The 25,363-nt window shown below is 34.3% G+C and overlaps 1 protein-coding gene across 6 annotated transcripts in view; it reads left to right on the forward strand.

Annotated features, from left to right (window-relative positions):
- Positions 1–24,260, forward strand: part of FAM126B (family with sequence similarity 126 member B) — a 65,540-nt gene extending 41,280 nt beyond the window's left edge. For 5 of the 6 annotated variants that reach the window (XM_043446081.1, XM_043446082.1, XM_043446083.1 and 2 more), the window contains 6 exons: positions 957–1,052; positions 3,965–4,081; positions 8,886–8,973; positions 11,460–11,619; positions 12,350–12,517; positions 16,578–24,260. In XM_043446081.1, the coding sequence (XP_043302016.1) occupies positions 957–1,052; positions 3,965–4,081; positions 8,886–8,973; positions 11,460–11,619; positions 12,350–12,517; positions 16,578–17,179 (1,231 nt within the window). In that variant the 3' untranslated portion in view covers positions 17,180–24,260. The remainder of the gene's footprint in view (positions 1–956; positions 1,053–3,964; positions 4,082–8,885; positions 8,974–11,459; positions 11,620–12,349; positions 12,518–16,577) is intronic. The other variant, XM_043446084.1, reaches the window with a different exon arrangement.
- Positions 24,261–25,363: the final 1,103 nt, after the last annotated feature.

The raw sequence follows: 25,363 nt of genomic DNA on the forward strand, positions 1-25,363 counted from the left end.
GGAAAGCTTTTTAGAAGTACTGTGTTCCTGGGTCCTGCCCTCAGAGATTCTAATTGGGTCAGTCTGTGTTGAGACACAGGAATATATTATTCCAAAATGTCCTGAAATAACTATAGTGTGCATTCAGGCTTAGGAGCCACTTTCTTAGTGATTGTACAGATTAAGAAAGCATTCATTTATTCATTCAGTAAAAATTATTTGAGCAATAATAATATTTTAAACACCGTGTCTGACACTAGAGTTAGAGATGAGTAAATTAGGGTCTCTGTCCCAAAGTTGCTTATTACTGAATGGATAAAACAGAGGTAGAGACAGAGAACTGATTTAGTGGGATAAATACTGTATTAGAGCTATACAAATGAACAGTTTTTGTTTGTTTTAGTTGGGAGAATTAAGAATGTCTTTATGTCTGAAATTAAAATTTGAGCCAGGATTTGAAACCTTGGTAGGGGTTTTCCAAGTGAAAAGTGTTGTAGTAAGAAAGGGTAGCATCAGTAAAAGCAAGGAATTATGAAAGATTATGGCATTATTCATGGAATGATATAGGAAAACTGTTATCCTATGGTGTATGTGGTAGACAGTGGAGGGAAATAAGGTTGGAGAGGTAGGTTGAGGGTGGATTTTTAAAGGACCTTGTATGCCTTGATGAGTTTGGGCTTTACGATGCAGTCAATAGTAACAGTGAATTAATGCAGATAGAGGAGTCATCTATTCAAGCATGATGGGGATTTTTGAGGAAGAAAATAAAGATGGCAGCAAGTGCTATGACCTTTAATAAGGCAAGTGGAAATAGGGGAATTATTGAGGAGGATATTACAATCATCTGATTGAGAAATAATTAAAGTCAGTATTAAGGCATTGTTGTTATAACCATCCAATGAAGAAATCATTTACTACAGTCTGTAAGTAGAAATAATTATTTGTGATCTTTTTCTCCTTGTTTTTGTTTTTTCTAGGTTTGAAGTCCTGAGTTTTCTCATGTTATGTTATAATTCTGCTATTGTGTATATGCCTGCTTCATCTTACCAGTCTCTTTGCCGAATGGGCTCCAGGTAAGCAGAATACTTATATTATTTCATACATTTTTATTGAGCACATTCTCGCTGGTAGGCGCTGTTCTAACCCCTGGTGATACAGCAGTAAACAAAACTCAGGGAACTTACATTCCTGTAGGAATTCCTTATCATTCCTCATACAGCATGACTTCTTGAAAATACTTCAGTATTAAAGAAGTATTTTGTGGCTCAACATCAAGCTAAGCCAAGATGATTTAGGTCCAAGGTGGTTTATTGTTACACTGGATCACTGCCTGGATGCCAGTTTTTATAAATTACTTTGAGTGTTTTGAATAAATAGTCTTCTGTATAGAGAAAGTAAAGAAATGTGAACTTTTTCCTTTTTGTATCTCACAAATAACTGTCTCTTCTTTGGATAAGATTAGCAGTAGCATGAATTATGTGTATATCTCATTTATATTTGTATATTCTAATCTTTACCAAACCAGAATTTCTAATTATTTGAACAGACCTGAACTAAAATTTTTATTTCCACCATTGAAAAAAATTAATATAAATGGGTTTGGAGACAGAGGAGGGGAATTTTAATTACAGAAGGAACACTCAATTTATCCTGCCCAGTTGATTTGTATTTGAGGAAATGCAAATAAAAAGGGTGAGCCTTCTCTACCCCCTGAAAGTTAAATGCTGTATTAGTTTTTCTATCGCCTCATAACAAATTGCCATGAATTTAGTTGCTTAAAATAGCATACATTTATTATTTCAGTTTTCTGTGGGTCAGGAATCTAAGTGTCACTTAGCTGGGCCTTCTGCTTAGGGTATTACAAGCTGCAGTTAAGATGTCCGCTGGAGTTGCCATCTTATCTGAGGTTCATTTGAGGAATTATACGCTTATCTTGGCAGAATTCAGTTCCTATAGTTGTAGGACTAAGGGCTTCAATTTTGTATGGACTGTCTGCTGAAGGCCAGTGTCAGTTCCTTGCCGTGTGAGCCTCCCAACTTAGGCAGCCTACAGCATGGCAGCTCACTTCTTCAAAGCAGAGAAATAAGAGATGTTGCACTACAGTCTTATGTAATATAATCACATAATCATGTACATATATGCATGAAAATCATATCACCTTTGCCATGTTACAAGCAAATCGGAGGTTCCACCCATGCTCAAGAGGAGGGGATGACATAAGGGTGTCAATACCAGGAAGGTATCATGAGGATCAGCCCTGCATGCCCCACCCCCAACCACTACTACAAATGCTTTGCACAGGTTCATACTGGTGTATTACTGAGAAGAAACTGTGGTCCTATTTATAACAAAACTCACTTTTGCTAATTGGAGGTAGGCCCATCTAAATTAGTTGCTAATTTGATTTATAGATTTGTAGATTATTTTAAAGTGTATTATTTCCACTTGTGTATAATAACAAGATTAATGACTAACAGAATTCTTGTCTCATCTACATGTTGTTTGTTTTTTTAAAACTTTTTATTTTGTATTGGGGTATAGCTGATTAACAACAATGTAATAGTTTCAGGTGAACAGGGGAAGGAGCTCAGCCATACATACACATGTATCTATTCTAACCTACATGTTCTTATCAAGAGAGTATGTTGTTTAAGCACTTACTGCATAGCTACAGATAAATTTATTTATAGATGACTATTTTTGGCTCAATTAAACAAATTTGCTATATCTCTAATAGGTAACATTTAGTATGGCATCTTACAGAGTTCCTTAATAACAAATGATAGAGTTTAGTAGTCCTCAAATTTTTACTCACATATCCCCTAATGAATTTTGAAAAACTTTATAGCCTTTATACATTAAGTTAACATTTAAATTAAACATTAAAGTTAACATTTAACTTTTTTATTCTTTTTTAAATAGTTGTAAATTATATGATTTCCAGTATGTATGTATTAACATAATAAATAATTGTTAATTGCTATTTTAAATGTATATCATGTAAATACACAGTGATCTAATTGATACCATCATCCATATATGGAATAAATGAAAAATAGTCTTTCTTTAGTAGTCTTTCTCCTTAAAATTGAGTATCTATTGCACTTTATCCACATAAATTTTGTCCTAATATAGTGCCGTTATATGTAAAGATCTTTTATTGATCAACTAATTATAAACCTCTGCCACAAAGAAAATATGTAAATTAAAATATAAAAATATTGCCAGAGACCAAAATGCACTAAACACTAAAAAATTTCTTCTGAACTCACCATTGCAGTTATTCTAATAAATTAATTTATTAAAATAGTAGAGGTATGTAACATCTCTGCTAATTATTAAACATAACTTTTCTGGAAGCATCTTTTAATGAGATGGAAAATAGAGGATTGTTTATGACACTTTAAATTTGTTTTGAGAATTCTGTATCATCCACTAATCCATCCTGATAAAATTTGGGACGTGTGAAAGTTATGCATTTCTTTTGTGAAGAGGGAGAAGGAGGATTATGAAAGAGATACCTATTTGAGAAAAGGTGTTGCTTTGAGGGCTTGTTTCGTGGCTCAGACAGTAAAGAATCCGCCTATAATTCAGGAGACCCAGGTTTGATCCCTGGGTTGGGAAGATCCCCTGGTGAAGAGAATGGCTACCCACTCAAGTATTCTTGCCTGGAGAATTCCATGGACAGAGGAACCTGGTGGGGTCTGTGGGGTCACCAAGAGTCGGACACGACTGAGCAACTTTCACTTTTTCATTTCATTGCTTTTATTGCTATAGTCCACTAGAATGTGTGTTTTGTGAGAGTATAGATTTTTTTTTATCTTTTTACCTATTTACAACTGTATGCATAGGCCCATTGTAGTGACTGACACATAACAAGTACTTAAAAAATATTTCAGTAAGTGTTGAATATGTGAACTTATAAAAACAAAAATATTTTATTTAATGAATCAGCAAATCACACTTAAGTAATGTATTTTCCTAGGGTTTGTGTGAGTGGGTTTCCACGGCAACACGAAAAACAGTGGAAGGAACTCTGTGGTCGAATAGTGTTGGATCCCGAATTTATGGTGCAACTTCTCACAGGAGTTTATTATGCCATGTAAGTAGGTGTACTGTGAAATTGTGTGGATTCTTTCTAGTCTTTGAAAACTTAATATTCCCCTTTTTTCCTTATTAGTTTCACAACATTGAATTTTTTGTTCCATGATGGATCCATTATCTTATTTTTCTAATATGAATTTCTTTCAGTAGTTTTAAATGAATTATACTTTTTATATCTGCTCTCTCAACAGCTTTCTAATATTCAATACTGTATTGTTAACTATAGTTAGCATGGTGTACATCATATACCTAGGATTTTATCTTATAACTAGAAGTTTGTACCTTTTGACCAACCCTTTTGTACCCTTTTTGCCTGCCTCTGACAACCACCAATCTTTCTGTATCTATGAGTTCAGTTACTCTTTTTTTTTGTTTTATTTTTAGATTCCACATGTACATGAGATTATACAGCATTTGTCTTTGTCTGACTTATTTCACTTAGCATGATACCCTCAGGATCCATCCATGTTGTCACAAATGGCAAGATTTCCTTTTTTTTGACCATGTGACATGCTGGAGTTCCCCAACCAAGGATCAGATCCATGCCCCCTGCATTGGAAGTGTGGAGTCTTAAGTCCTAGGATTTCCTCCTCCTTTTAAATGAATAATATTCTATTGTGTGTATGTAATTGTCTATATAAAAGTGTGTGTATAATAAGTATGTATATACTTATGGGTACACACACCTTATTTTCTTTATCCATCATCGTGTGTGTGTATAATAAATATATTTATACACATATATACATGTATAGCCCATGTTTTCTTTACCCATTCATCTGTGTGTTTATCTAACACATATTTGTTGTTCCATTGCTCAGTCATGTCTGACTCTTTGCAACTCCACGAACTGCAGCACGTCAGGCTTCTCTGTTGATAGCTATCTCCCTGAGTTTGTTCAAACTCATGTCCACTGAGTCAGTGATGCCATCCAACCATCTCATCCTCTGTCACCCCCTTCTACTCTTGCCCTCAATTTTTCCCAGCCTTAGGGTCTTTGCCAGTGAGTCAACTTTTCACATCAGGTGGCCAGAGTATTGGAGCTTCAGCTTCAGCACCAGTCCTTCCAATAAATATTCAAGGTTGATTTCCTTTAGGATTGACTGGTTCTATCTTCTTGCTGTCCAAGGGACTCTGAAGAGTTGTCTCTGGCACCACAGTTCAAAAGTATCAATTCTTCAGTGTTCATTTTTCTTTATGGTCCAACTCTCACATCCATACATGACTATTGGAAAAACCATAGCTTTGACTATATGGACCTTTGTTAGCAAAGTGATGTCTCTGCTTTTTAATACACTGTCGAGATTTGTCATAGCTATTTTTCTAAGGAGCAAAGCGTCTTCTAATTTTGTGGCTGCAGTCGCCATCCACAGTGATTTTGGAGCCTAAGAAAATGAAATCTGACACTGTTTCCACATTTTCTCTATCTGTTTGCCATGAAGTGATAGGACCGGATACCATGATCTTAGTTTTTGAATGTTGAGTTGTAAGCCAGCGTTTTCACTCTCCTCTTTCACCTTCATCAAAAGGCACTTAGTTCCTCGTCACTTTCTGCCATTAAAGTGATACCATCTGCATATCTGAGGTTGTTGATATTTCTTCCGGCAATCTTTATACATACTTACATGTACATATATGCCATATTCTTTTTATCCTTTTATCTGTTAATTTACAATTAGATTGTGTCCATGTCTTGGCTGTTGTACATAATGCTTCCGTGAACATGGAGGTGCGAGATATCTTTTTGAGTAATTAAGTTTCCTTCCAATGCATAATAGAAGTAGAATTGCTGGATCATATGGTAGTTCTATTTTTAATTTTTTTAGGAATCTCCATATTGTTTTCCATAGTTGTTCCACCAATTTACATTTCTACCAGTAATGCACAGGGTTCCCTTTTCTTCACGTCTTTGTCAGCATTTGTTATTTCTTGTATTTTTGATACTAACCATTCTTGACAGATGTGAGATGATACTAATTTGCATTTCCCTAGTGACTAGTGACATAGAGCGCTTTTTTTGTGTACCTGTTGGTCATTTGTATGTCTTCTTTGGGAAAAAGTCTATTCAGTTCTCTGCCTATTTTTAATTGGACTACTTGGTTTTTTGTATTGACCTGTATGAGTTGTTTGTATATTTTTTATATTAACTCCTTGTCATATATATGATTTGCAGATATTTTCTCCCTTTCCAAAAGTGCCTTTTCATTTTGTTGATGGTTTTCTTTGCTGTGCAGAAGCTTTTAGTTTAGTGTGGTCCCACTTGTTTATTTTTGCCTTTGTTGCCTCTGCTTTTGATGTCAAATCCAAAAAATAATTGATGGGACTAATGTCCAGCATTCATCTTATAAGCAATAAGGGGCTTTTGTTTTCTTTTAGGAGTTTCTTGTTTTCAGATCTTACATTGAAGTCTTTAATCCATTTTTAGTTGATGTGTGATAAGAGACAGTTTTCTACTTTCCCTCTTTTTGCATGTGGCTGTTGTTCAGTTATCCCAGCACCATTTATTGAAAATATCCTTTTACCTTTTTTATATTCTCATATTTAAATTAATTGATCATATATATATATATATATATGTATGTTTATTTCTCAGCTCTCCATTCTGTTCCTTTGATCTATATGTGTTTTTATGCCAGTACTATACTGTTTTGATTACTAAAGCATTTTGATACAGTTTGCAGTTAGTAAATATCATGTCTCCAGATTTGTTGTTCTTTCTCAAGATTGCTTTGGCTATTCATTGTCTTTCGTGATTCCATATAAATTCTAAGATTGTTCTATTTCTATGAGGAATGTCACTGAACTTTGATAGGCATTATATTGAATTTGTAGATTTCTTTGGGTAGTGTGGACATTTTACCAATTTTAATTCTTTCAGTCCTTGAGCATGGCATATCCTTCTGTTTATTTGTGTGTTCTTCAGTTTCTTTCATTGAAGTCTTGTATGAAAACTTTAAGTGTACTGGGTTCAGGTCTTTCACCTCCTTAGTTAAATTTATTCCCAGGTATTTTTTTTTTCCCCCAGGTATTTTTTATGCAGTTGTTAATGGGATCGTATTCTTAATTTCTCTTTCTGATAGTTTGTTACTAGTAGCTTCCCTGATAGGTGGTAAAGAATCCGCCTGCAATGCAGGAGACCCTGGTTCAATTCCTGGGTTGGGAAGATCCGCTGGAGAAGGGATAGGCTACCCACTCCAGTATTCTGGCCTGGAGAATTCCATGGACTGTATAGTCCATGGGGTTGCAAAGAGTCGGATGTGATTGAGCGACTTGACTTTATAGGATGGTTTTCTTAATTTCCCTTTCTGATAGTTTGTTAAGTGCATAGAAATGCAGTAGATTTTTGTATATTGTTTTTATACCTACAACTTTACTAAATTTGTTTATCCTAACAGTTTTTTTGGTGTATTCTTTATAGTTTTCTACGGTTGACTGTTAAACAATGAATGGGTTTGGGTGCCAGTTGCAGAGTTGAAAATCAGAGTATAACTTTATAGTCAGCCTTCCATATCCAAGGCTTCAATCAAGCACAGATTGTGTAATACAGTAGTTGGTTCTTATTGATAAGAATTCACATATAAGTGATCTCATGCAGTTCAAATCCATGTTGTTCACTGGTAAACTGTCTATATATCATGTCTTCTGCGAACAGAGACAATTTTACTTCTTTTATTTTTTATTTGCTTGAACTTCAGTGCTGTGTTGGATAAAAGTGGCAAGAGTGGGCATCCTTGTCTTGGTCTTGATCTTAGAGAGATCTTCTTCTTGATCATTTGTCACTGTTGAGTAGTTGTTGACTATGAGCTTGTCATATGCAGCCTTTATTGTAGTACATCTACTCTGTACCCACTTTTCTGAGAGTTTTTTTTTTTAAATCATGAATGGATTTTTGTCAAGTGCTTCTTCTACATCTGCTATTATGATGAAGGATTTATCCTTCATTTTGTTAATATGGTGTATCACAGTTGATTAAATTGCAGATGTTGAACCATCCTTGCATCCCAAGATAAATCCCACTTGATCATGGTTTGTGATCAGTTGTTGAATATAGTTTGCTAATATTTTGCTGTGGATTTTTGCATTTATGCTGTGTTTGTCAGAGGTATATTGGCTTGTAATTTTCTTTTCTTATCGTGTCCTTGTTTGGTTTTTGTATTAGGGGAATGCTGGCCTTGTGATATGACTGTGGAAGTGTTCACTCTTGGAAGAATTTAAGGATTGATATTATTTCTTTAAATGTTTGGTAGAATTCACTCATGAAGCCATCTGGTCCTTATTGGGACCATCTTTTACTTATTGGGAGGTTTTTGATTACTGATTCAGTTTCCTCTGGGTACAGTGGTGGGTGTGTTCAGATTTTTATTTCTTAATGACTTAGTCTTGGTAGGTTGTATGTTTCTAGGAATTCATCCATTTTCTAGATTGTCCAGTTTGTTGACATGTAATTATTCATAGCCCTTTCAGTACTTTTAAAATATAGCTAGGCATTAAACTGAAGTCTAAATACTGTCACATAGTTCATAACCCAGATTTTCATGAATTCAAATAGATAACCCAAAATATCAACACATGATAAAATCCAATTATTTTGAAGAGATATCTGTGAAGTATTTTAAATGTTAATATTTGAATTTTTCTTTTTGTTCTTGTAGCCAAAAGTGGGATAGTTTAGAAATGCATGATGCAAAAATTAATGTGAAAATCTTGTTACAGAACCAAAATAATAGGACTTGGATCAATAAAAAAGATTGTTGTTGAAAATGAGAGATATTTGCTAGAGACTGTAATTTGCTTCTCCATAGGTATAATGGACAGTGGGACCTTGGCCAGGAAGTCCTTGATGACATCATCTATAGAGCTCAACTAGAACTCTTTTCTCAACCACTATTGGTAAGTTATTATATTTACTTTTTGTTAAACTTTCCTGCACCTAAAAAGGGTACTACTGATATAAAATTCAGTATGCAATGTATGAGGCAGTACTAATCATTGAGGGGGAAAACAGGTTTATTCCATACCAACAGTTGGAAAGGAAACAAAATTGTTTTAGACCCTCTTCTTTTACAACATAGCAAAATAAAGTTCAAATAAATTAAAGAATTAAGTGTCTTGAAATCCTTTAAGAAAAGAAAGAAGAGAGGCTATAAATATTTGCTCAAATTCTGGAGAAGGAAAGGCTTCTTTCCTGGAGAAGGAACACATCACCAAAAAAGGTTGATTTTTTTTTTTTTTTTTACTATATAAACATCTAAATTCTAAACCATCAGATTTTTGTTTTGTTTTGGAGGGGAGAGGGGGTTGTTGTTTTATTTTTTGGCCATGCAGTACAGCATGTGGGATCTTAGTTCCTTGACCAGGTATCAAATCTGTACCCTCTGCTGTGGAAGCACAAAGTCTTAACCACTAGACCTATAGGGAAGTCCGTAAACCATCAGTTTTTTAAAACCGAAATTAATATGAACTAATTATCAATGGGCATGACAAAAAAGCAAGTTAATATTTAGTTTTATATAAAAATTTCATACTCTTCCACAAAATAACTATATCTCCAAAAGGTAAATGATCAATCAAAAAATAAATTTGAACGTCCAGTAGTAGGATGAGGAAGGCATTTTCTGTTACCAGTAACAGTATGACATAACTCTGCACATCCTTTTGGTAATGTATATGTGTTTTCTTTGAGCTACTATCCCATCTTTACCAACATTTCCCAAGAAACTATTTAAAACTTTTTAAAATGAATTGTGAACACTAGATCAAGGTTTGTTTTAAATGCAAAGGAATCTGAACTCTAAACATTATTTTACAACAGAGACTCATTAAGTTATGTTATTTACTTGATGACATTATATATTTGAAAATTAATATTAAGGGAACATGCTAGCTGTGTTAATGGTAAAGTAGTATACAGCTATTTTTTTTAATGCTAGACAGGACAAAGGAAAAATAACAAATATTAATAGTCATCTAGGTGATTCAGCTGTGGATAGTTTTTATTTCTTTGCAATTTTCTGTATTTTCTAAACTTTTTCTAGTATTTTTAGAGTTGTATTTTTTTAGTTATGTAATTTTACTTGCAACAATTTAAGAGTATAATTTTTGAGTCATTTTTTCATATCTTTTTTATAGTTTAAGCTAAAAATAAATTTATTGAAGTAACATTTATATTAATTCTTTCATATTTGAATTTTCTTTTTTCCTCATGTCAGCATCCCTAATTTTACCCTAAAGGTTACTGTAAAAAATAAAAGAGATTGCGTAGGGAATTCCTTGACAGTATTAGTTAGGGCTCTGCTCTCTCCTTGCCAACGGCATGAGTTCCATCCCTGGTTGGGGAACCAGGATCCCCCACAAGCTGCACAGTGTGACCCAAAACAGAAAACAAGTGGACAAGAAGATAAAAAAGTTACATCTTGATAATAACACCTTGCATTTGCAAGACTCTTTAAATTTATAATTTTATCCCTGTCTTATAAATTAAGTAGAAGTGGCATTTCCAAGGCAGTATAGGTAAAGAGATTCGTAATCTATAGTTCTAGAATAATCCTTTATTGTTATGGGTCTCCAAGGGACCCAGTAAATGACGTTCCTTTTCTCTATTCAAAAATAGAGCCAGATGATAAATAGATAAAATAGTTGGTAGATAGAAAAACAAGTACCATCTTTATTGCTGATTAAGGTTAGATTGAAAGACTTCACTCCCTACCCTTTAGTCTAGATGTTGGAACAGCCCACTGGAGAGAAGGTTTGAGTTGGCAGAGCGGACAGGGTTATCCAGCTTGCTGCATTTCAGTTGTCCTGTCCAAGTGGAGAGTGAGGGAGAAAGATGGTCCTCTAGCTCAAGATCTTTGCTAGGTCAGCACTACTCCGTTAGGAATCATGGAGCAGCCAGTGGCTGTTGCTTTCCAGCCAGATTACCTCACTCTCCTCCACAGACGGCAGAACTTGGTGGAACAAAGTGCCAGACTTGTTTAGGGAAGATGTCTCCTCGTGAAAACAAAGCTAATTTTTTTATTATAAATTAAATTTTGCATGTTATTTTATCATCTGAAGAATCAGAAAGAAACTTACTCCAAATTTTCTTGTATCAGGGTTCAAATGTTAAAAGCTCTTTGGAATGTATTTTCTCCTTGAAAGCCAGCAACTTCAGAGAGTCCATGAGGGTGTGTGACTCATATTTTTAAATGAATTTTCATCTTAGAAGTCTACCTAAAAGAATACAGACTAGTGGAAATATAAACATTTCTGACACATTATACTTTTCTATTTTGTAGAACAACTTTTAAATATATATTCAAGATAGTATGGAAACATGAAATGTACAGTAAGCATAAGTTGTATATTGGATGTAAGTACATATAGACTTATCATTTTAGGTTGCCAATGCCATGAAAAACTCATTACCATTTGATGCTCCTGATTCTTCACAAGAAGGCCAGAAAGTACTTAAAGTCGAAGTCACTCCAACAGTGCCGAGGATTTCTCGGACTGCAATTACAACAGCTTCAATCCGTCGCCATAGATGGAGGAGAGAAGGTGAATATAAAATCCCTATAGCCCACTCATGGATTAAAGTAAATTTATCACTGTTTTTACAGAGTATATTTACACATGATGTTATAGTACTCTATGTAGTTAAAGTAAAATTGTTTAGTTGTTAAAAATAGCACTAGAAATGTGGTTTGTATACCTGAATTCATTTTAATATAAATATGTATATATATTTTATAAAGTAGAAAGATGTTATTTAAACTGTTCTCTGAATGTTAAAACAGAAAATAAGATGAAGTTAATTTTTTTTCTAACTAGTAATAACAATAGAAAAGAAATTTCTTTAAGCCTGTTTCCAAAAAAAGGTACCTGTATGAGCAGTGTGGGAGAAAATTATGTAACTGGCCATACTACTGGTATAATACAAGCCATGCATAAAATAACTGAGGTTTATCTATCTTTTCCTTGTCCTGTAAGTGCTGAGTCCAGCAGTATTTCATAGCACATGCTACTTGAACAGTCAAGCTGTCTTGCCTAAGAGAGATTAATTGCCATTTTAATGATCTCTATTTTTCTCTCCTATTCATTTGCAAACCTCACATTGTTCATCTGCTGCCTTATGTGTGTGCATGCTGTGCACACACATGTAACTATATAAATAATGTTTGTGTTTATGTCATATCCATATATACATTCTCTTATCTGCCTGGGTCAAAATGCTCAGAAAAGAATAGAGCAGCAAAAAAGCACTAAAATTTTATATGTTGAATCCCAGATGGCTTTGACTTCTCAAACGAGGCTGACCCGAGTATTCCTGGCTCCCCGATCCAACACGGCTCCACTGACCTAGGGATCAAACGTGTGCAAGAGGGGGAGGTGCTGGTGCACAGGACTCCTGAGCACGGCTCGCCGGAGCCCAACTCAGCAGCAGCCACAACAGAGGGTAGGACAGAGATGAGGAGGCAGAAGTCAGTGAGGCAGTTGCTGGAGGAGGATCCTGGCTCTCTGTCCCCAAGCAGAGCATCTTTCCATTCTAGTGTGTGTTTCCACTATCCCAGAGTGTATTAGACTCTCCTTGCAAAGCGCACCCCCCGCCCCCCCATTTGCTAGCGCCAGGTCAGGTACAATCTTTAGTTACCATTTGTGCTGGCCTGGAGTCTGCATCCCGGTGTAATTAAAGAGCAGCTTGGCATGGCTACTAACAAGGGAGAGGCCTGTCTCCAAAAGGTCTGCAAATGCTTGGGATTTCTTCATTACTGAGCATGTTTACTCTAACATCAGGAAAGGAAAAATGCACCCCATGGACCTGAGCCTTATTATTCAGTATGTATCAATTTCATTTATTTGATAATGTATTATTTGGAAAATAGGTGAGGAGAGTTTTAAAGCTTTAATACATTATTTTTGAGAAATGGGACTGAAATGGAGCTGGCCGATTTGTCTCTAGTCCCAGGGTGGCCAATTAACAAAAACTTCGTTATCTCTTTGACAGAATAAACCAGTATTGATTGGCTTCTTATAATCTTCAAATCAAGTTGCCTGGGTCTGAACTACTGACATCTTTCCTCTATAAATGTGCTCTCCTGGTGCACACTACATTTTTATCATTTATTGTAAATAATGATTATCTTATATAGCTCCCAAACAGAAGTGAAATGTATTATTTAGAAGCCATAAATCCTAGTAGATCCTTGTTTATACAGTATGGGTATCTCAAATGAGAATTTTTTTTTACCCCTCCACCACCACCACAGCCATGATCGTTATCTATAAAAGAACACTTCTCTCTGATAGGAAAGCATTTATTTACTGTTTAACATGTGATGCCATAGAAATTGGTTTTATGAAAGAGGAAACTGTGGCCTAATAGTTTTTTCATTATTTAATGTATTGCTGCTGTGGAACTTGTACACTAATTTATGAAATATAGCAAGTAGTTTTAAAATAGGTTACATATTTTTATTTATTCTACTTTAGGAAAATCTCTTGCTCTTTGGTGCGTTAAAAATTTGAGCATGCTCAGTAAGAATCTAAATCTACCTTCTGTTCCCTTGCCCATTTGCCCAGAGTGACCTGACTTCATTTAACAGTGTTGCATGTGCATGATCTAGGAACCCAAAGAAGTTGGTACTATGAAGAGAACCGTGTGAAAGACACAGCCTTTCGTTTTCATTTTTTCTGTATCTCTTTATGTTATCCCTGGGAGTCAGTTGTATCTTGTATAAGGCATAAAAATAAGTATATGAATAGATGTCAAATTCAGAGTTGGCCTAAATTGATCAACATCTGTTTCTCCACTTTCTTGATGACTAAATGAGCCACTTGAAGTGTATCTACTGCTATTGTTAGAATATTAGAGTATCCATGCTAAATATAGTACAATATTCACTAACATTGATGAAATTTTAAGAAGTATGGGATTGGGTAGAATCATTTCTTCCTATTAATCATAAGTCATACACTTTGAAAAAGGAAAAAATAGTAATTCCTTTAAAGTGTCCTATTAAATGTTAAAACATCCTGATTTAATATCTCCTCTATTACTGGTAAAATTTCGGTTTGTGAAGGTGGGGTATAGCCATTTGGAAAAGGAATGAGTCCCATTGGTGTGTTTGAAATTTCTCAAGTTATTTTGCCTTTTAATCTAATTTAATTGTAGCTTTAAATCAGTATTAGTAAAAGCTAATTTATAAGGAAAAGCAAACATGAATAGGAAAGTTCATTAAAAATCCGTTTGGTTGTCTCATCTTTGGATCATGAATAGTATTATCACCCAAGGAGAAAATTAGAAAGGAAAATGTTATTAGACACAATAGCCTTTTTATTCCTTGAGGTTTTTTAGACAGAAATACGGAAATTATTAAAACTAATGAAAAGTTTTGGTAATTCTGAAGTCTGCTGGAGCTTTTGGATTAGCATCAATAATTGACCTTCTAAAAGAAAAAGAAGGGAATTTCACTGGCACTGCAGTGGTTAGGACTCTGCTCTCTCAGCTGCTGAGGACCCAGGTTCAATCCCTGGTCAGAGAACTAAAATCCCACAAGTTATGTGGTGCAACCAAAAGAAAAAAGAAAACATGTTTTCTAATGGTTTTAAACAGTTTTACAGTTAAAGTTGTATTTATTACGTGTTGGAATTGAAGGGAGAATTCATCACCTACCTTTATCCAGATTGTTAAGTAACATTTATAACTTTTAAAGCTGTATTTAAAATTATTACTAAACTGAGGACTATGTTGTGATTAAAGTATATTCAGTGTTCCACTATACTGAAATAGCATTTCTTAGTATATAAAATATCAGTAGGTTCTCTTGCATGGTGGTTTCTACATTGTCATATCTCTTTTATGGCCATATTGCTTGGGCATCAGATCTGCATGTGGCAAAATTCAGAAGCTAGCACTAAGTCTCTCAGTCTCTTTTCCTAATCATATGTATAGCCAATGACATATTTCTGTTCACTTCTAGTTTTATATTACTGATATTAATTCTGAACCAGTGGCTATCTTTTCCTGGGCATTGTGGAGTTCTTCATAGTAATTATAAATAAATTGCTTAGATGTCACATAAATGTAATTTAAAGGTTTTGTTTTGATGCACAGTATATACTGTTCTCGAGGAAGGGGTTGAGAGAGTTGGTGGCAGCTGCATTTTCATACGGCTCTGCATGATGAGTCAAGATGACTAAACTGCTGGATATAACAAGAAACGCCTTTTGCTCTAAGGATAGGCTATTTCATTCTTCTTTTGAAGGAAAGAACTAATCCATATGAGAAAATATTTATATTTTTCCAAGTACTATGTTAAATAAAGATTGTGTTTAACTATTTTGTGTATATTTTACTTAGGTAACTTGTATTTCAAAGTGATATTTTTTTGGATTTCTGTCCTAACAGTTTACCTTAGCTAAAATATTGATATCTGTATGTAGATTCAGACTGAACTTTCTTACAATCTGGTAAACATATTTTAAAGGTAGCAAACTTCTGTCAGTTTTTGAAAGAAGCAAATGTTCTATTTTCTAGGAGAGTGTTGATCATACTTTCAGTAAAGAAATCGGGCTTTCTGGAAACCCCAAACTGAATACGTGCTTCTTTTCTTACAAAATCCCAAGATAAGAATTCTTTTGTTAACTGCAGTTTCTGCATGAAACTTAATGGAATAGTATAAGTATTTTGTGATCCCCAAATAATATATCTCAATATTTAAAATCTAAAATATTATATAACTATATAACATAAAATTTTTGTATATTATTTATTATTATATTATAAAATCGTAAAAAATTCTTCCTCAGTATCCTTGTTGGTTCTTACCTTTGTTCTCTGATAATCAAGTATTTTCATATTAACTGATCAAGAAAATATGGAAACCAGTGAGTAGGCATGTTCATAAGACAGAATATGACTGAAGTTACTAGAGGCAATGTAGAGTTTTTAGTTTAGAGTTAGGAAATGCACGAGCTCCATGTTAAAGATTTTAAAGCCATTTAGAAGCAATTAGCTGTTAAATATAAAGTTTCACAGTAGTTAAAAGGGGTTTGGGGATGAGTTTTTGACATTATTCTGGGTGACTGAAATTAGAAGGGTCTCATTTCCAAATTCTATTTTATGATAGATTAAGAAAGATAGGAAAAGTTTTGTTTTTTTAGATAGATATACTCACCTCAGATTGACAAGGTGTATCATAAAGATTTACGATCACTAAGTATTGTATTTTACCAAAAGTTGTGTGTCTGTTGATATTAATAGTATGCTAGGCTTGTTTGTGAATAGTTTTACATAAGCTAGCCTAATTAAAGCTAAATGAACAGAATGAATAACGTTAGAATTCTGTATAGATTGAGGCTCCTTCCCCTAAATTACTTAGGGAAAGTGTTGGTAGCAAGGGTCATTGCTGACCTATAGCAAACATTACCTAGGAGAAAAGGTCAGTTGAGTTGTTATTCACGGCTGCTGCTTATTTAATTTAGCTATTGCTGAGTCTGTCTGATTTGTTTTTTAGGTGCTGAGGGTATAAATGGAGGAGAGGAGTCGGTAAACCTGAATGATGCAGATGAAGGATTTTCATCAGGGGCTTCCCTCAGCAGCCAGCCAATTGGGACCAAACCATCCTCCTCTTCTCAGAGGGGAAGCTTAAGGAAAGTAGCAACTGGGCGTTCAGCCAAGGATAAAGAAACAACTTCTGCCATCAAATCCAATGAGAGCCCTCGAGATTCAGTAGTTCGCAGGCAGTATGTACAGCAACCAACTGATCTTAGTGTAGATTCAATTGAGCTGACACCGATGAAGAAACACCTGAGCCTGCCTGCTGGCCAGGTGGTGCCAAAAACTAATAGCATTAATCTAATCCGGACAGCCAGTGCTTCCTCAAGTAAATCATTTGACTATGTAAATGGCAGTCAAGCAAGTACCAGCATTGGGGTTGGCACTGAGGGTGTTACTAATTTAGCAGCTAACAATGCTAATCGCTACTCAACTATCAGTCTACAGGAAGACCGGCTAGGTCAAGCTGGAGAAGGGAAAGAGCTGCTCAGCCCGGGAGCTCCCTTATCCAAGCAGTCTCGATCCCCAAGCTTCAATATGCAGCTGATATCCCAGGTGTAGTCTTGATATCCTCTCTCATCTTTCTGCTTATCTTCTAGACCGAACATTTCGTTGTGCTTCAAGGAGACACTTCATCCCACATTGTGAAAACATTGGTCATCATAAACAGATCTGATTTAGTTTAGGTATCTTCATACTGTATTTTGTATGGAAACAGCAATAAGGTTTTCTTTTCTCTCTTTCCTATATCTTCTCTTCACCTGTTCCTTGTAAACGTGTTTGTGAAGCAGTAGAAAATGTTTGCGTTTTCCACACCTTCCTTTCTCCTTGGGTGATGTGCAATCCATCGTAGGCTGATCAGTCCCATTTCAACACTGTGAGACTGAGGTTATGTTAGAGGAAATGGTGTATATGATCCCTATGAATGATACTTTGGCTTTTGTTTAAAAAAAAAACAAAAACAAAAAACGGGTTTGTTCTCATTATCTGTAGAACTATGAAGATAACTGGATCATATTTTTTCTCTCTTAACCAGGAGTGCCTCAGAGATTCTGCTATGACTTTGGACTTCTCTGAGTCTGTGCAATCATTTTCTTGAGAAGCATGGGGAAAGGTGGTAGACTGCAGCACCTTTTCATTAAAATGAGGGTGGCTCTTTTTTTCCCCCTTCTCCTTTATCTCGAGGATACAATGTTCAATTACTGAGGCATTTGAATCAAGTTGTGGCCACCTCTGTTGGAGGACAGGGCTCTAAGTTGATTGTGTAATAGATAATGCACTTTCTCAATGGCTCTATAGTCATTATTAACATGTCTTCCCTCCTCCCCACAGGACATAAGGTCATTTCTGTCCTTTGAGTTTGAACAGCTAATAAATCAGAGAATCCAAGGGGCTTGTTCTATTTCCCAGGAATGATTGCCACTTCGGTGCTGGGGTTTTATGGGGGGAGGGGGCAGTTTCTGTTTAGCTTGTGTGGGATTGTTTGTGTGAGGGGAAGTTTTGATTGTTTTTTTTTTTTTCTTTTCCTTTGTGAGCTGATGATGACTGAAGTAGAACAAGTACGTCTTCAGGTAAAGAGAGGGATTTCTCAACCCACTTTCTATGATGTCAGACTATTGGAGAAACCCTTTCAGCTGCTTTCTAGATGTACCTAAATTCAGTCAGATATTTTGGATTAAGAAACCTGAAGTCCTGATAGGTCATATACTCCAAGGAAATACATCAGGGACAGATAATTGGCTGAAAACACTGACGCTTCAATGTGACACATTTTTATAGAACATTTCTACCAGGGGGTACTGACTTGATTTCTCCTATAAGGACCACACTGCCTTTGTGTTTAATGTAATGCAATTTGTGTACCTTCTAATCATATATCTGCAAAAGTTCTCATTTTTATAAATCTTTGAAATCATGCCAGTAAGCTAGATGTTGAATGTATTAAGTAGCATTTGGTAATTGCTAAGAGGCTACGAAAATGCATTATTGGTTTTTTTAGAAATTTTTTTTTTTTTAGTTATGATTTGGTTGGATAAGATTTCATTATGACCTCATCTGGGTCCCAGGCTCTAATGCTTGATTGAAATAGAAGAAAATATATTGGTTTTTGAAAATCAGTGTATTATGACTTGAACTGCTATACATTCTTCCACACGATATTCAGAGCGATGAATGCTTTGTACATTTAGACATTCTTATTTTATTATTGTAAAAGAAAAACATACTGAATTTACAGAAAGCAAGTATTCTCCTAATTAACAAAGTTTGAAATATTACCTCTACTGATTAAAATTCCAATAGATTTTGATAAATAAAATAACCAGAAAAATGCTTCTCGTTTTTTTCCACACCTAAAAATCCAGCCCCTTCCTTTTTATTGTAAGAGGCTTTTATTTTTGCGGGTTTTGTAAGGTACTTTCTGTTAGAATCTTTATGAAAACAGTGAGATGCTTGTTTGAATTTGGTGGTGTGTAATATTTTTCAGCTCATATGAAAATGGAAAACTAGAACCTGAACTGTTATCTATAACATTGCCAAAGTCTGAAGAAAAGCTAAAAGTTGATAAATAGAGATTTATTGATTTGTGTATATATATGTATGTGTGTATGTGTGTATATATATGGTGTGTATATGTATATATCACAAAGACATATTTTGGATATCTTTTAATTTAACTAAGGGATGTCAGATAAATGAATTAAAAGCAGCCAAATAAATGAGGTGTAAAGATCTATAACAATAAGGAAAGCAAAGTTTCGGGTATGAAAAGAGAAGAGCATTATACTTAACAGGGGGTGAGATCTTGGCCATGGCTCGAGATCAGTCACTTTATGGTAACACTGCCAGGTTGATTTAAGAGACTGAAGGGTTGTTTTTAATTTAGCAAGTTGTACATTTATTGGCACCTAAATCTAGCATGCTTTTAGTCATAGCACAGAAAACCCCAGATAATACCAAATTACAGCAAAAACTGTGAAAGACATAATAAACTCTCCCTCTGATTTCTTAGAAATCTTATGTTACACTTGAAAAGTTGGTTTTGAAAAACTTTCAACTTAGAGGATTTCATTTATCTCTATGTATAGTCATATATATTTTGTACATACACATACCCATTAATGTTTCATGACCCTCTAACATTTGTGTTCCATTCTTTTAAGTAGTATAATTTAGCCCCAAAGAAGAAACATTTCATTTAGTTCAAGTTTTGCATTCGGTGTCTTAGAACAGATTTCCTGTTCAAGATGTAGTTAAAATGGGATGAGTCAGTCATAAACCATAGTCACATTTTCTAAGAGATTTTTAAATATTCATTTGCATTATTGCATTTAATGTAAAATAATTTTCAGATATACAACTGTTAGAAATATATGCCAGCAATATTCACGCTTTATCCTTTAACAACTTTTTGTTTTTATACTTCCTAACTTCCATTTTAAAAAGTTCTTTGATTTATGGACAAGCTAGTTAGGGAGAAAATACTTGTTTTCTATAATAAAATAATTTGATTGATGTTATCTATGCCAGGTTCAATTAAGAAATACAAACAAATTATCTGCAGGTTTTGGGAATTCTTCTCTATGATGTTAATTTGAAATCATGTTACTAGAACACATAAATGTTTTAGAACAAATCACGTGTAAAGTGAAAGCTAGCTTAGAAGTAAGATTTTTAAATACAAAAATATTTTGAGAAGCTGTGTGGGAGGGTGATGATTGTAATTTGAAATCCTGATCATTACCACTAGTCTTACCTTCCCAATGAGTCTCCTGTGCCTGTTTATTATAAAGTCAAATTTTTTTGTGCTAAAGAGACCATAGAGGTAATCTAGGAGTCTCCCAGCACCCACTCCTTCATATCCATCCTCAGGAAACTGAGGCTCAAAAAGGTGGTAATGTGGTCAAAGTCACATAACTTAGAAGCAGAGCCAGAGTCAAACTCCTGTCTCCCATCAAATGCATATTAACACCCCACTGCCTCCTTTCACTCATCATATGGTGATCGTAGTATGGGACACTCTCCACTTCTGCAGTTTCTTTACAGTTTGGGTCTAGTAGTGGTGAATACAGCACATTAAGAAAAGTATTAAATCCAGAAAAAAAGGTAGGGTAATAAACATAGATGGGGAAGGATAGATAATTTTTCTTACTCTAATTTATGCCTTACTGTTTTCTGCCACTTAACAGTTGTATGCTGCCATTTTATAGTTGATTATGTTTCTGGGAATTTATTTAAATGCAAAAATAAACCCAGTGAAAATTACTTTAATCAGTGTTTCTAGGTATCTTAAGTAATTTTTGAATCGGCCAGCTTTCACAGTCACCTAGGTGGCAGGTTAACTGTACTGCACAATGTAGTATTGCAAAGATAAATTTTACTCCATAATTTCTAATGTAAAGAGATTGAACCTTGTGCTCAGAGCAGATAGATAACAAGCAGTTATTTCCTTCTGTGATTGAAAAAGATTTATAGTGTGAAGCTTACGGTTCTGTAACAGAATGGTGACCCATGTCATTTAAAGTGTACATATGGTACAAAATGTCTTTAAATGCGGTAGTCCCAGCTATATAAGCTCAATATTTCCAACCTACATTCTCAAATTCCACTTGGTAGCTTTACTGAAGAACTGAGAATAACTCCTTTTAAGTTGTTTTGTTTGCACTATTTTTGTGAATATTTTAATGAAGTGGGGTGTTTTTCCTACTCGGACGAGTTAGTATGGGTCCATTTTTGAGTACTTTTAATTGTTGACAATCAGTACGTCTCATTTAATTCTCTGCATGTTCATCTGTAAATAAAAATAATAGTACGTGTCTTTAGTGGGTAGTAAACTATTTATACAGACACTAGCAAGGAAGATCTCCATTTCTGATCTTGGAATTACAAAGTAAGTTTTATGGTTTTGTTTTTTTAAAATCAGTATTTCAGTTACATACTTGTTTTTTAGTTTAAAAATGACAGTGGTCAGAAAATCTACAAGAATTTTAGAGCAATTTTTTCTATACTATGGCTATGTAAACAGTCTGAACCTGAGAATTTTTTATCTTTCAAGTTGAATGATTATTGTCATGTTTCAAACCACTAAGTCGGTTGAGACACTTATTTGTAAAAATACTTTAATTTTTAAAAAAGTGCTTTTTAGAAACAAGCTGTTTGAAAATCAGCTAGAAATAATTGATAGCTTAAAGTCTAAGTGTTAGGATATTTGCCAGATTATAAAATGGAATGCAATATAAAATTGTTAACAGTGCTAAAAAAAAATCATGAGTCACCAGATTGATACAACTTTCCATTGCTAAGGTGGTCGTGTTGACAATGTAAGACATAAATTTTAGTATTACCTACACTGTATACCTAATGGGTATATCATATTGGCACTAACATATATAGGAAATACTATTTGTAGAGTCAACCAATGTGCACTTAAACTATTGGATTTTTGGTGGTGCCAGAAATTTGTGTGGTGATCCCAACCCATTAGAATTAGAGGAGTCATAATCATCCAACCTTCCCCTGCCCATGTAGGTACATTGCTTCTGAACCTGACCACATAACCACAAAATTTAACTTCAGTCTCTTCAGTATGTTTATAATCTTAGCCATTAATCACATGAGAAATAGAAGAGCAGATAGTTTAGGATAGAAGTTAGCAGATAGCTGGCAATGATGTGAAATAACTGGCAGCATAGTACAGATACGTAAGTTCTATGTTTTGTTTCTGGATTTTGTGAAAATGTTTACAAATTAAGTCATACTCAGATATCTGCTGTTAAGCTATTCTGTTTAATACAGATTTTTACACCCAAAATTAGAATTAGGCATAGCTTAAAGTATAAATGAGTCTCTTTTTTTTTTTTTTTCAGAATTGTGTATCTGAAGGTAGGTTTAGTAAAGAAAGTCTTCTATTTTCAAAGAAAATGAACTTAATTGGACAGTCCATCCCCAACTACAGAATTCATATCAATCTGGTTTGCTGTATTTGAGTGTCAAAAGTGTAGTGTTAATGATACCAGAGGAAATTCTTCACATCTTCATAAACTACAAAAGTTACCAAAGAAAATGAATCAACCAAATATAAAATTTGAAGTACCCATTAAGGAATGTGGCCCCTTTAACATGGAGGATTGATTTCTAGCCCTAGGGGAAATAGTCTTTCCTGTGGAACAGATATACAGAACCTACAAGATTCCATTGGAGGTTTTCTTACCATGTCTGTAAAATGTCAACATTTATACTTCCAGCAAAAGTACCAGTTAAGGGATAAATCCAAATATTATTTCTTATGGCAAATTTCATGTCTCCTTAATTCAAATTAAGGATTTTGTTCATCAGTATTAAATAAAAGGAGGGAGAGAAGAATTCCTATAATCAGTATACTATATAATATTGTGACTTTCTAAAAAAATTGAGGGTAAATTATAGAAATGTGTATTTTTAAGTGAGCAATGTCTATTTCTAGTAAGTGTGACATTGGCTAAAACTATGTTTACTTAATTTATGTACTCGATTACTCTGGGTATTTTTTTTCTTCGCAGAAAAACATGATTTTTAACTTTAAGTTAAAACACTCATTTTTAAAACAACTCAGCACTAAAGAATTAAACTATTAAATAATGATTTGGGGGGATATGAATTTGTATATTACCTGATGTCCCAAACAGTCTCTATGTATTATTTTTTTTATATCAGATAGAAGTTAAAAAGTAATGAATGTCTTGATCTGTTATCTTAGAAAAGATTGGCTTTCTAACAATTACGAACGTCGGTTTTTGTGGGTTTTAGTTTTATCATCCAAACTGAATTGAGACGTATGCTAAATGTACTTTGTGTTGTTTTAAAATATTTGTAAGAAGTTCGTTAACTGCTTTTCAGTGGTGGCTTTTTGATTCTTATTCTAAAACTTACACTGGCTTTACATTCATTTTAACTGGTTAAGTGAAACGGTTTTCATGGTGCAAAGATAATTTTCCCACTTTGTCATCATAATTTGACACTCCTGACCTACAATTTCTGAAGAGTTTTTTACTACTGTAACATCATGTATCTGGTCTCTGTCACAGTGGGCAAGTATACAGGAAATATTCAACTTTCACGTTTGCTTCATAAAAGGATACAGGTTGAATAGGTCAGCTCTTCTGTTTTTGTTTCTTAACCATCATCAACCTGTAGCTTGGTGTAAACTTGCCAAGTATTCAGAGAATAGTGCTGGTTAAAATTTAAATATGATAGGAAGAAAATATGATCTCTATTGACTGATGTCCTTTCAAACTAGGACTAGTGAAAACATTTTTTTCAGAGCTGAAGAAAAAAAAATGCACATTTAAGATCATATTTATTGGTGCATGTAAGCCATTATCTTAACTGTCTTACTGAACTGGTTAATGCTGTTGATTGTTGAAATGTGAAATATAGTCACTGTTGACCTTGTAAATATCTGCCAGAGATGAAAAAATATTTTAAGTTATAAATAAAGATGTATAAAATTCATTATCAGTCTGCAATGCAGAAACATATCTAAGATGTTAAATATTGTGTTTCTTGAGAGATGTGTAATTTTTCCCTAGATGTATCTAGTTACATTAAGGATGTAAATTTTCTTTTGTACAGTATAAAATACAGCTTTATTTGGCTTTTGACTGGATTTTCCTGAGTTAATTTATATCATACCTAAGTTTCATAGCTTAAAATGGTCCTTTGTTGCATTTTTTCAAAGCATGCAATTTTATTCATGTATGTCTGAACTTTTTAATTTATATGATACCCTATTAAGGAAATTTATAAAACTAAGGTAATATATAAAATTACATATAACACCCAAAATAAGAAATAACATGTAGGCAGGAGTGAAATTAATACATAAAATGTGTGCCATACATTTATGTTAATGTTAAGGTACAAACTTATCTCTGAACTTTAAAGCAGCCAAAGAGAGAGAGAGAGATTAACAATGTGATTTTCAGATATCCTTAAGATAAATCAGTTTCTCAGGTGAAGCACAACTGTTTCTAGTACTGAGACATTAGAACTAATTTTCTTTCCTGGGTCTTAACAAGAGGAGCCATCATTATTACAGTGCCATTTACATTCTTCAGTAATGTATGAAAGTGCTTTTCTCATACTCTTACCAGCAGTTCATTCTCTAGCATTAAACTTCTTGATCAATCCTACATTTTCTTTCTAGAGATACTTTAACCTCCTCTTAGAACATGGATTTAACAAAGGCCTGAGCCCCAGGCCGCCTTTTCTTTTCCTTTTACATGCACTTTGTAGAAAAATCTCTTTTGTACCTTTTTCCCTCATGCCTGGTATTCCTTACTTATGAGCCAAAGCTTTCTCTTCCCTTTTATATCTTGTTATGCCTTAATGCAAAATTGCTGGTATAGATTAGCAGTTCCAGAAGAGTGGTTTAAGGCAACTCACCAGACCTTTTTATTTCCCTCAACTCTAGTTCTGCATTAGTTAGGAAGAATGAGTTTTACCAGTTGACAGTTTCAGTATTCCTTTCATTAAAAATGTATTACTTGGTGGTCCATTGGTTAAGATTCTGCACTTCTACTGCAGGAGGTGCAGATTCAGTCCCTGGTTGGGAAAATAAGATCCTCCATGCCACTCAGCAGGGCCTGAAAAAAAAACCAAAAAGTACTAGTTAAGTTTGAAAACCTTAGAAAATACAGAGAAAGTACAAAGGAGAAAGTCACTTTAAGGTGCTGTAATAAAATAGTGGGTATTAATAAGATAGTGGGG

This window comes from Cervus canadensis, chromosome 24, assembly GCF_019320065.1.
Source record: "Cervus canadensis isolate Bull #8, Minnesota chromosome 24, ASM1932006v1, whole genome shotgun sequence".
Classification (NCBI taxonomy): domain Eukaryota; kingdom Metazoa; phylum Chordata; class Mammalia; order Artiodactyla; family Cervidae; genus Cervus; species Cervus canadensis.